This window comes from Carettochelys insculpta, chromosome 22 (assembly GCF_033958435.1).
Source record: "Carettochelys insculpta isolate YL-2023 chromosome 22, ASM3395843v1, whole genome shotgun sequence".
In the NCBI taxonomy this organism is placed as follows: Eukaryota; Metazoa; Chordata; order Testudines; family Carettochelyidae; genus Carettochelys; species Carettochelys insculpta.
In genome coordinates this window covers 9,468,006-9,480,113 of record NC_134158.1, presented here as the reverse complement: position 1 = coordinate 9,480,113, position 12,108 = coordinate 9,468,006, and the positions used below count along the sequence as shown (strand labels likewise).

The 12,108-nt window shown below is 61.0% G+C and overlaps 1 protein-coding gene across 2 annotated transcripts; it reads right to left on the bottom strand.

Moving 5' to 3' along the window:
• Positions 1-1,204: 1,204 nt before the first annotated feature.
• LOC142024754 (uncharacterized) lies at positions 1,205-11,901 on the bottom strand. 2 transcript variants are annotated; one of them, XM_075016947.1, is made up of 5 exons: positions 11,856-11,901; positions 10,186-10,270; positions 9,096-9,164; positions 6,863-6,979; positions 1,205-6,163 (listed from the first exon to the last, which is right to left on the bottom strand). In XM_075016947.1, exons 2-5 carry the CDS (start codon positions 10,241-10,243, stop codon positions 3,927-3,929), a joined length of 2,481 nt encoding a protein of 826 aa, XP_074873048.1. In that variant the 5' UTR covers positions 10,244-10,270; positions 11,856-11,901; the 3' UTR covers positions 1,205-3,926. The 2 variants fall into 2 exon arrangements, with proteins under 2 accessions (XP_074873048.1, XP_074873047.1); XM_075016946.1 differs by having other exon boundaries at positions 9,096-9,167; positions 11,856-11,886.
• Positions 11,902-12,108: the final 207 nt, after the last annotated feature.

The following is a 12,108-nucleotide window of genomic DNA, read 5'->3' as shown; positions in this document are numbered from 1 at the left end:
ACAGGACTTTTTGTTGTTTCGCAGATACAGATCCTCACACTTACACTGATGTTGTAGGTTGATGCCCTACACTGGTCTCCTGTTCTCAGCAGGATCAAAAATCTGAATTAACATCAAATTTAACCTGCTCTTCATGTAAAAAAAAACAAAACAAAAAAAAACACGGGGTAGCCAAGTAAAACCCTAGGGATTTAAAAAGATGACAGAATACAGTAAACCTTTGCAATGCACGATTTCGACATGTGCTTAACTCACATTAAGGCAAGTTAAGCACAACTCAAAATCTCACTCCTCCTGACCCCACTCACCATCCCTCATGTGCGACTTCAGCTCAACACCCCTAGCCCAGGTTCAAAGACCCGACGCACAGCTCTGGTTCCATCCTCCTGCCCTGGGTCAATCCCCCCAGCCCCAGTTCAACACCCACCCCCATGCATGGTCCTGACCCCTCTGCAGCCCTAACCCCACCCCCAAGGCTTAACCCCACTGCTGCCCTCCCACAGCCCCAACCCACCGCCAGGCTTAATCCTCCCCAACTGCCCCCTCAACCCTAGGATTTACCTTTCAATAGGAGCTCCAGGTGCTCCTGCTGCTTCCCTGGCGGCAGAATGTGTGTTCCACCAGGGAAAAAGCTCCCCCCTACTTACGCGAAATTTGGGTTACATGAGGGAGCGTGGGAACGGTACCCTCTCATAAATCAAGGGTCCGCTGTACTGACAAGAAAAGCAGCTGAACAGTGAAATGCTTGCATGGTTCAGAGAGTCACTGGAGTCAATGTTGCCGTTGAAACCCAGCAAACCACCTTAACCTGGACCCTGGCACGAGAAAATGAACTCTGCTGTCAGTCACACGAGAGCGTTAGGGAGGGAAACAGAAAAATAACCTTAACTCTGGCCTCAGAATTCCAAGAAGAGGAAAAATGGAACCTTCTCTCGAACGCGTTAAGAACTTGTTTTTCCTTATGAAACTCTTCTCATTCGCTAACTGAAACCAAATGATGAATACGCTCATTGGTTACCTGTGTGATCATACTGCCTGTGGGCTTCGGTCATGGACCACGTCCCCTTCTGTGCCAGGCGTTGTACAAAACAGATGGGCAAGACAGTCTCTGGCTTGAGAAAGTTACAATCTGACTTTTTTGAGAGGTCTACTTTGACCTGTGGATTTTATTTCAGAACAGAGGAGTCAGGAAACGTTTGAAACAGAAGAGCTACTTTATTACAGCTAATGAAACGCGAGAAATAAAATTAAAGCTCCCTTCCACCCATCCCAAAGGTATCTTGTTCCAGGAGGCTGCATTTACTGGAGAAAGGTATCCGAGTCCACAGCTCATCCTGGGTCCTCCCACCCCAAACAGCAAAGAGCCTTGATAAATTAAAAGGACATGACATGCAACCAGACAGACAGACACATGAATCCAGTTTTAAAAGCAGCTGACCTGGCCCTAGGAAATCCCAGGATCTGGGCTTCATGGGAACTAGGGCAAGACGACACCACAGGAAAGGTTAAATTAAGGTACACAATTTCAGCTATGTTAATTATGTAGCCAAAGAACCTTATTTCAGGCTCAGCACCATCTCCATTAAGGGTATATCCTCAATACCTAGAAGATCAACCCAGTCAGGGACAAGTCACATTGACCCACGCTCAGTAGAGATATGTGAAATCAAACTATTGGGGGTTGGCAGCCAACCCTGGTAATCCTCAATCTCACGTCAACCTCCCTTTGCGAGGAGGGCCAGGTAAGTCAATCCTAGGCATGCTGACTGAAGCTACACAGGTGCCATAGCTGGAATTACATACCTATACGTATCTCATAGAGCTGGAAGGAACCTTCAGAGGCCATGGAGACCAGTCTCCTGAGATCAGGACCTATCACCATCCTTGGCAGACTTTTTTTTTTTTTTTTTTTTTTAAATCTATGTGCCCCAGCTCCCTAAATGGCCCCCTCAAGGATTGAGCACAGAATCCCAGGCTTAAGAGACCAATGCTCAAACCACTGAGCTATCCTGCTCTTAGAATCAACTTTAACATCTCATGTAGACCTGCCTGAAGGGAGGTCACACGACCATAAGTATAGTGGGTCAGACCAAAGGTCCATCCAGCCCAGTGTCCTGTCTTCTGACCGAGGCCAATGCCAGGTGCCCCAGAAGGAGTGAACAGAACAGGGGATCACGAAGCAATCCCTCCCCTGTCATCCACTCCCAGCGTCTGACAAACAGAGGCCAGGGACACCGTCCCCGCCCATCCTGGCCAATAGCCATAGAGGGGTAACTTCCAGGAGTGTATCTACTCCTTTTCTGAACCCCTGTTGAAGGCCTGCGCGCCCATCAACTTCCCTACGCCAAGCGGCAGACAGGACAGCCACCTGCAGCGCCCTGTAAGTTTGACACAGCGCGTCCCCACCCGGCATGCTAAACCACGCTCTGGAAGACCGACCGCAACAGGGCTGGTCTTCCCTGGAGCGTGGACGTCCCCTCAGTTGTTAGACTCACAGGATATCGTAAGGCTCACAGCGGCTCTGCTCCCCCAGGCAGGGGATCGGTTTCAGCTGAGTCTCTTTCCAAACCCCGTTCTGTGGGCTGTCACACGCTTCCGTCTGTAGCGTGGGTGGAGGCCATTGGCCTGGGCTTGCGTCTCCCCCGGCTTCCTTCTGGGGGCAGACTCATGGGGTTGGGTGGCGGGACCATTCCCTCCTCTTTAATCCTCCTCATTGGTAGTCACAGGGAAGCGACTGTCTGCCTCAGAAATTTCTGGCTTCTTACGTGTGCCTCATCCCAGCTCCAGCCTCCCCTCTCGCTCCTGACTGTCTCTTGTGCTCCCAATGGAATCAAAATCCGGCAAAAATCCTGGAGTCACCTTGGAAACGTCCCCCGAATGAGTCACCTGAATAATCGCTCGCGTCAGGGTGCAAATCCAACAACACCGGGGGCTAATGGGGAACAGCAGAAACATGCCCCTCAGGCTGCGAGGCTGCCTGGGAATCATTTAAAGGAGGTACTTGGCCTGGGGTGGGACCCGGAGTTCCCTGTAAGCTGAGCCCTGGGGCAGCCATCCAGGAGAGATTCAGGTGCCGCCCAGGTGGTTAGCAGAGCCGGCACCCTGTGTTTTTATGGGCGGTGCGCATTCACGCATGTCTCAGTGCATGTTACAAAATGTATTCCGCACATGGCTGGGGAAAATGAAAGGGAACCTTGAGGTGGGGCAGGGTACTTGAGGGCAAATGGGATAAATGTGACACGCAGATATTGGCTACCAATATCAATAGCACACCCCTGCAGGTGCAGAGATGGTTCTTCCTTCCTACTAGGCTCAGAGGCCCTGCCCCTTTCCATAGGCCCCACTCCCTTCTCTGCATTTTTTCCAGGCTCCGACCCTGCTCCACCTCTCCCCTCCCAAATTAAAAAACCCTGGACACTGGGGCTTGTTAAGTGGCATGTGGATACGTCAGCTGAAACTTGGACCGCCTGGGTGAGAACAGGGAGGGGGGCGTAATCCTGACCCCCGAGGGCCCAATCCAGTCTTCTCCCAGCACCTTCTCCTGTGCGGTCCGGGTGCTTAATTGACCCCCCTTGCCTGCTAATGGCCACCTCACAGGCTGCCCTGAGACCTCAGTGACCGCCACCCCCTGGCTCCCGTCTCCCTCCCCCTTGCATGCGGGGTCAGGAGGTGAGCTGGGGGGCACATCCTCAGGCCAGTTAAAGGGCTGCGTCGGTGGTGGCCCGGGGACAAGGTGGGTGCACAGGTGGTGGGAAAGGACCTTTCCTTGGTCTGGCCCAATGCAGCTGCAAGGGGCACCCGCTGTCTGTCCCCTCTCTAGGGGCCTGTCGGGCTAGAGAGAAGGGCCTGCTGCCTGGCCCCGTTTCGGGGCGGGAACAGGGGCCACGGGCTGTGACAAACAGCTCCAGGGCAGGGCAGGAGGCTGGTTAGGAAGTGGGGGGCAGCGGAGGCCAGGCCTCCTGGGGCAGGATGGAGGCCCAGCCCGAGCTGCCGTCCCCCAGTCGCCAAGGGGCAGGAGCCACATCTGGGGCTGGGAATGCTTTCAGGCCCCACCCCCGCAGCCCCCCAGCAGCGGGGGGGAAGGGCACAGGGCCTGCTGTGGTGTCCTCCGCCCAGGCTGGCGACTGGGTGCTCCTCCTATCCCCTTCCCCCCACCAGGCCGGCAGGAGGGAAAGGGCAGCCTCGCCAGCAGCGGCGCTCGGTGGTTTGGCCGGGCCGGCGGGGGCGGAGCCTTTCTCGGCCTCGGCCCCGCCCCCACCCTTAAAGGGCCGGCGCTCGGCAGTGGCGTGGGCGCGCTGGTGGCGGTTACGGTGGGAGCTGCGGCTGAAGGCTTTGCCGCACTCAGGGCACTTGAAGGGCTTCTCGCCGGTGTGGACGCGGCGGTGCCGCTCCAGGTGGGAGACGAAGCCGAAGCTCTTGCCGCAGACGCCACAGGGGTAGGGCTTCTCGCCCCGGTGGGCCCGCTGGTGGGCCAGCAGCTGGGCCCCCGACGCAAACCACTTCCCACAGTCCTTGCAGCGGTGGGGGCGGCCGGTGGAGTGAACCCGCTGGTGCTGGGCCAGGGTGGAGCTGACGGCGAAGGCCTTGCCGCACTCCTCGCACTTGTAGGGCCGCTCGCCGGTGTGGGTGCGCCGGTGCCGCTCCAGGTGGGAGCTGACGCTGAAGCCCTTCCCACAGTCGGCGCACTGGTAGGGCCGCTCGCCGGTGTGGACGCGCCGGTGCCGCTCCAGGTGGGAGCTCCAGGCAAAGCCTTTCCCGCACTCCTCGCACCGGAAGGGCTTTCCGGCTGCGTGGGCTTTCTGGTGCCGGGCCAGTGCCGCTGGCTCACCAAAGCCCTTCCCGCACTCGGGGCAGCGGTGGGGACGGTCCCCTGCGTGGACCCGCCGGTGCCGGTCGAGGTGGGAGCTGACGGCGAAGGCCTTGCCGCAGTCACCGCAGGCGAAGGGCCGCTCGCCGGTGTGGGTGCGCCGGTGCTTGATAAGAGCCGAGCACCAGCCAAAGCGCTTGCCACACTCGCCGCAGGCGAAGGGCCGCTCCCCGGTGTGGGTCCGTTGGTGCTTCACCAGCGAGGAGCTCTGCCCGAAGCCCTTGCCACACTCGGGGCATTTGTGCGGCTTGTTGGCGCAGCTCGGCGGTGGCGGGGCGGGATCCGGCGCAGGCGGAGGTGGTGGCGGCGGCGGCGGCGGGCGTCCGCAATTGGCACATTTGGTGGGATCCCTCCCGGTGCCACTGGCGTGGAGCTGCGCCAGGCCAGCAGGGCGGAGATAGTAGCTCTTCCCGCAATCGGCGCATTTCCGCGGCTTCTCCCCGGTGTGGGCGCGCCGGTGGCGGTAGAGGTGGGAGCTGCGGCCGAAGCGCTTCCCACAGTGGTCGCACGGGAAGGGCCGCTCGCCGGTGTGGACGCGCCGGTGCCGCTCCAGGTGGGAGGTGAAGCCGAAGGCTTTGCCGCACTCGGGGCAGGGGAAGGGCTTCTCCCCGCGGTGCTTGCGCTGGTGGGCCAGGAGGGCGGCGCTCAGCCCGAAGGCTTTGCCGCAGTCCGGGCAGCGGTGGGGGCGGTCGCCGGCGTGGACGCGCCGGTGCTGGGCCAGGGTGGAGCTGACGGCGAAGGCCTTGCCACACTCCTCGCACTTGTAGGGCCGCTCGCCGGTGTGGACGCGCCGGTGCCGCTCCAGGTGGGAGCTGACGCTGAAGCCCTTACCGCAGTCCTCACACCGGTAGGGCCGCTCGCCGGTGTGGACGCGCCGGTGCCGCTCCAGGTGGGAGCTCCACGAGAAGCCCTTCCCGCAGTCCTCGCACCGGAAGGGCCTCCCGGCCGCGTGAGCTTTCCGGTGCCGGGCCAGCGCCGCCGGCTCGCCGAAGCCCTTCCCGCACTCGGGGCAGGGGTGGGGCTTGGTGGTGGCATGCAGGCGCTGGTGCCGGATCAGGTTGGATCGCTGGCTGAAGGTCTTCCCGCACTCGGCACAGCGGAAGGCCTTGTCTGCCCCCGGGGCAGCCGGCGGAGTCGGCTTGACGGTGGTCTGGCTGGCAGGGGTCTCCTGGGTGTTCCCCGGGCTGGGGCTCGCCACCTCCTCTTCCTCCTGGGGGCGCGCCTGCAGCTCTGTGTTCCCAGGAGAGGCCTGTGGCAGTTCTGCCTCTCCCTCTTCCGCGCTGGCTGACCCTTCGCCTGCAGGGAAAGAGACTCCAGATGAGAACCAGGAAAAAGGAGGCTCCCCCCATCCCCTCTGCAGCCAGTCGCCCCAGGGGCTGCAATGATGCACCTAAAGGTGTGATGGAATCGCAGCCATTCCTTGTGCTGGGGGATCAGGCAGTGCAGGGGAACCTGGAAACAGAGTGAGAGCAGGGCCCCGTCGGGCCGGGTGCTGCGCAGACACAGCGAGAGACAGTCCCTGTCCCAGCTGAGATCAGGGCCCCATCGGGCCGGGTGCTGCGCAGACACAGCGAGAGACAGTCCCTGCCCCGGCTGAGATCAGGGCCCCGTCGGGCCGGGCGCTGCACAGACACACAGCGAGAGACAGTCCCTGCCCCGGCTGAGATCAGGGCCCCGTCGGGCCGGGTGCTGCACAGACACACAGCGAGAGACAGTCCCTGCCCCGGCTGAGATCAGGGCCCCGTCGGGCCGGGCGCTGCACAGACACACAGCGAGAGACAGTCCCTGCCCCGGCTGAGATCAGGGCCCCGTCGGGCCGGGCGCTGCACAGACACACAGCGAGAGACAGTCCCTGCCCCGGCTGAGATCAGGGCCCCGTCGGGCTGGGCGCTGCACAGACACACAGCGAGAGGTGGTTCCAAGCTCCCTGCAAAAGCTCATGGTCTCCATATTTCACTCTTACATGATTTCTTCCTTGGCTTGACTCCTGCTCACCTGGGCTGCTGCTTCTTGGGATCTCCCTGTCCTCGGAGGCCTGGAGATCTGAGACCCAGGGCTCTTCCCCTCGTTCCATCCAGGAGAGCAAGTCAGGCTTTGAAATCGGGAACCCCACTGGCAGGGGGAGAGGACAGATTAAGCTTTGATGGGATACTAATCAGAGTGATTGTACTATAGGAGCACAGAAAGGTTCTAACTGAGATCAGGGCCCCATCGGGCCGGGCGCTGCACAGACACACAGCGAGAGACAGTCCCTGCCCCAGCTGAGATCAGGGCCCCGTCGGGCTGGGCGCTGCACAGACACACAGCGAGAGACAGTCCCTGCCCCGTTTGAAATCAGGGCCCCGTCGGGCCGGGCGCTGCACAGACACACAGCGAGAGACCGTCCCTGCCCTGGCTGAGATCAGGGCCCCGTCGCGCCGGGCGCTGCACAGACACACAACGAGAGACAGTCCCTGCCCCGGCTGAGATCAGGGCCCCGTCGGGCCGGGCGCTGCACAGACACACAGCGAGAGACAGTCCCTGCCCCGGCTGAGATCAGGGCCCCGTCGGGCTGGGCGCTGCACAGACACACAGCGAGAGACAGTCCCTGCCCCGTCTGAAATCAGGGCCCCGTCGGGCCGGGCGCTGCACAGACACACAGCGAGAGACCGTCCCTGCCCTGGCTGAGATCAGGGCCCCGTCGCGCCGGGCGCTGCACAGACACACAACGAGAGACAGTCCCTGCCCCGGCTGAGATCAGGGCCCCGTCGGGCCGGGCGCTGCACAGACACACAGCGAGAGACAGTCCCTGCCCCGGCTGAGATCAGGGCCCCGTCGGGCCGGGCGCTGCACAGACACACAGCGAGAGACCGTCCCTGCCCCGTCTGAAATCAGGGCCCCGTCGGGCCGGGCGCTGCACAGACACACAGCGAGAGACCGTCCCTGCCCCGGCTGAGATCAGGGCCCCGTCGCGCCGGGCGCTGCACAGACACACAACGAGAGACAGTCCCTGCCCCGGCTGAGATCAGGGCCCCGTCGGGCCGGGCGCTGCACAGACACACAGCGAGAGACAGTCCCTGCCCCGGCTGAAATCAGGGCCCCGTCGGGCCGGGCGCTGCACAGACACACAGCGAGAGACCGTCCCTGCCCCGGCTGAGATCAGGGCCCCGTCGCGCCGGGCGCTGCACAGACACACAACGAGAGACAGTCCCTGCCCCGGCTGAGATCAGGGCCCCGTCGGGCCGGGCGCTGCACAGACACACAGCGAGAGACAGTCCCTGCCCCGGCTGAGATCAGGGCCCCGTCGGGCCGGGCGCTGCACAGACACACAGCGAGAGACAGTCCCTGCCCCGGCTGAGATCAGGGCCCCGTCGGGCCGGGCGCTGCACAGACACACAGCGAGAGACCGTCCCTGCCCCGGCTGAGATCAGGGCCCCGTCGGGCCGGGCGCTGCACAGACACACAGCGAGAGACAGTCCCTGCCCCGGCTGAGATCAGGGCCGGAATAGCTTATTACAAAATAACAGTACTGTGCAGACACAGCAGTCATAGTGCTTCCAGGGGCTCTAATCCGAAATAGGCTCTACTGCATGTGTGGACGCACTATTTCGAAATAACAGAGAGCTCGCCGTGTTACCCTGTATTTGAACAAAGCAAACCAGCAGGCCTGCAGCACTTTAAAGACAAACCAAACGATTTATTCGGTGATGAGCTGATAGGGCCCGGGGATTTCGATGTTGGCAGGGTCCTTTCGAAAAGGACCCGTGTGGATGAGCTAAACACGGCACTTTCCAAGTGCAGCGGCCGGCGGCATGCTAACGAGGTGCTGAACATTCATTTCAGCGCCTCATTCGGATTCTTCGATCTGGCCACGAGCCCAGCCATTTCGAAGGTTTTTCTAAGTGCAGACGAAGCCTTTATTTTGACCGCACGCCAAGCATTGTGTTCGGCTTTTGAAGCGGTTTTGCTGGAAAGCTGCACCGTTGTGTTTAGTTGAAACGGTTTGGGTTCTTTTTCTCAGAATCTCGTTCAGGTTTTATGTGATTGCAACTTTCACCGACTGGGCAAATACCGGTGTCGCTGCAGCTGCATATTTTGTCCAGAAAAGAAGGCTCATCAGAAAGATGTTCACCCAGCTCTGGTCAGGGCCGGGGCCTTCCGGAGGGGTGGCTCTGATCAGGGACCCCGCCCTCCTGAATCGCTCACGACTTTTGCAAACCTTCCCTCGCTCGGGCTCGCGGGGACGTACCTGAGACCAGCTCCCTGCGGTGGGACTCGGCCATGGCGGTGATCCGTGGCATGCTGATGGCCATCTCTTCTGCTAACGAGAAACGGAGGAGAGTGCGGTGAGAGCCACAGCAAGCCACGACGGTCTCGCCTGGGCCGACTGCCACAGGGTGACCATTCGTCCTGTTTTTATGGGGAAAGTCCCTTATTGAAGCTGCCTCGCCGGCGTCCCGGCATTTTTAAGAAAACAGGCTAATTGTCCTGTATTTTGCAAATTCCCCGCGCCTCATTAGCATGCGGTCATGTGATTTGGAGTCTGGACGACCGTTCTTCTGGACTCCAAAATGCTGTGTAGAAGCGGGGCCCTGGGGCAGTTTCCAGAAGGAAGTCCTTCTGGATGCCACTTCTTCCCGAAAATTTTTGGGAAGAAGGGGCCTCCGGAAGAAGGACTTCCTTCCGGAAGATGCCCAGGGGCCGCGCTAATAAACGGCGTTTTGGAGTCCGGAAGAATGGTCGTCCAGACCCAAATCACATGACTGTATGCTAATGAGGCGTGAGGAATTTGCATCTGCGCCTTATTAGCATATGTCGGGCGGCGTATTACCCTGCCACTTTCGGAGAAAGTGGTCTCTGTAGAAACAGCCACAGAGAATGGGTAGATGATATCATAGACTTGTGCGGAGCTAGTCTACAGAAACTAAACCACTCCACATTGGACAGGGAAAGATGGAAGGAAATAGTGAGAGAGGCATCGGACACAGGCGCTGAGCCCATGGTTGATGATGAAGTGTCCAGGAGGTTAGCAACTTGGCTGTGTTTCTGCCTCTCCATGAGGAAGAGAAGGGGTGTGAAAACTGCGTACGCTGTGGCCATTCAGGAGAAATTTATCCACCGCCCAGCTGATGAGCAACATGCGTTTCTACCACATCCGCACACGCTTCGGTGTGAAGACCTATTCCACACACGGGTGGAAACAATTACAGGCGGCGGCAAACAGTCTCTCTCCGTCTCTCATGTCTAGGGGCTGATCTGCGTCCTGAAAAAACCCAAGGCTCCCCTGTTCTGTTGGGCCTATCAGATGGCCCGTGAAAGGAGGAAGAGTGAATCCTTACCCAGCGATATCAGCGTTTCATAGTTCTCCTGCATGGCGTCGCTGCGGAGGGCTCTCATGGACTCCCCAAGGACAGCCACTAGCCCCTGGGGGAGAAAAAATAAATCACCCCACAGTCAGAACCTAAAGGGGCCCCAAAATATTGTTGTTACAGAGTCTGGCTGTGCTCAGCCTGGGGGCCTGCAGACCCCGGTGGGAAAGGTCCCATGGAAGATTTCCAAAGGGGTCATCATCGGCATGTGAGCAATTTTTGGGGTCCGCGCATGGGAAAGGAGATGGCGAATCGTCTGGGCCAGGCGGGCTCTGGCTTTTCTCCTGCGCAGCCAGTGGCGGCGCAGGTCGGGCCCCTGCTCCGGCAGGATGGGAGAACTCCTCGCTGGATGTTTTTAAGCCCACAACACCACCAAGGCCAGTTGTCCTTCCAGCGCTGAGCAGGCCTCTCCTAGCAGGACTCACACATCCTATGTCTCTCCCAAAGCAGCTGTGCCTTCCTTGTCTTGTGCCCCCCTCAACCGGCTGTGTGTCCCCCTCCCCTTCATGTCCCCCTAAACGGGCTCTGTCTCTCCCCACGCTCCCCCAAACCACCTGTCTCCCCCTCCCCTTCGTGTCCACCCAAACAAGCTCTGTCCCCCCCATGCTCTGCTAAACCAGCCGCGTCTCCCACCTCACATCCCCCCAAACCGGCTGTGTGTCCCCCTGGCTTTCGTGTCCCCCTAAGTGAGCTCTGTGGCCCCCATGCTCCCCAAAACCGGCTGTGTCTCCCCACTTGTATCCCCCCAAGCTGGGCTGTGTCTCCACCCTCTTGTCCCCCCAAACCGGGCTGTGTCTCCCCCACACAATGCCCCCCAAACCAGCTGTGTCTCCCCCCTCGTGTCTCCCCAAACCGGCTGTCTCCCCCCTCGTGTGCCCCCCAAATCAGCTGTGTGTCTCCCCCCAGTGTACCCCCAAACCAGGCTGTGTCTCCCCCCTCGTGTCTCCCCAAACCGGCTATGTCTCCCCCCCGAATCCCCCCCAAACCGCCTGTGTCTCCCCCACCCCAAATCTCCCCCAAACCAGGCTGTCTCCCCCCCATCCCTCCCAAACCAGCTGTGTCGCCCCCCCAAATCCCCCCCAAACCGCCTGTGTCTCCCCCGCCCTGAATCTCCCCCAAACCGGCCTGTGTCTCCCCCTTGTGTGCCCCCCAAACTAGCTGTGTCTCCCCCCCGAATCCCCCCCCAAACCAGCCTGTGTCTCCCCTCTTGTGTGCCCCTCAAACCGGGCTGTCTCCCTCCCCGAGTCCCCCCAAAACCGGCTGTCTCCCCCCTTGTGTGCCCCCCAAACCAGCTGCGTCTCCCCCCCCGAATCCCCCCCAAACTGGCCTGTGTCTCCCCCCCGAATCCCCCCCAAACCAGCCTGTGTCTCCCCCCCTTGTGTGCCCCCCAAACCGGCTGTGTCTCCCTCCTTGTGTGGCCCCCAAACAAGCTGTCTCCCCCCATGTGTGCCCCCCAAATCAGCCTGTGTCTCCCCCCCTTGTGTGCCCCCCAAACCGGCTGTGTCCCCCCCCTTGTGTGCCCCCCAAACCGGCTGTGTCTCCCCCCCGCTGGGGCGGGATGTGGCTGCCGAGGGGGGGCCCGTCTCGGGGGCTGTCTCCCCACTTCGGGCTGCGCCCCTGCGCCCCCGCGCCCCGCTCACCTGCGGGCTCCGCTCCCCGGCCGGGCCGGGGCCGCTCCCCGGCGTAAGTCCCTCCCCGGCCGGGCGGCAGCTCCCGGAACTGCCGCTGCATCCGTCTCGGCCAGGAAACCAGGCGGCGGCACTCAGGGGGCCCCCTAGTGGGGGACAGCCAGGGGGCCCCCCCAAATCTCCCACCCCCGACCCACAGCTGGGGGGCGCGTCGCCGGAGCTGCCCCCCCAGGGGAGCTGCCCTCCCTGGAGACTCGGGGCTCCC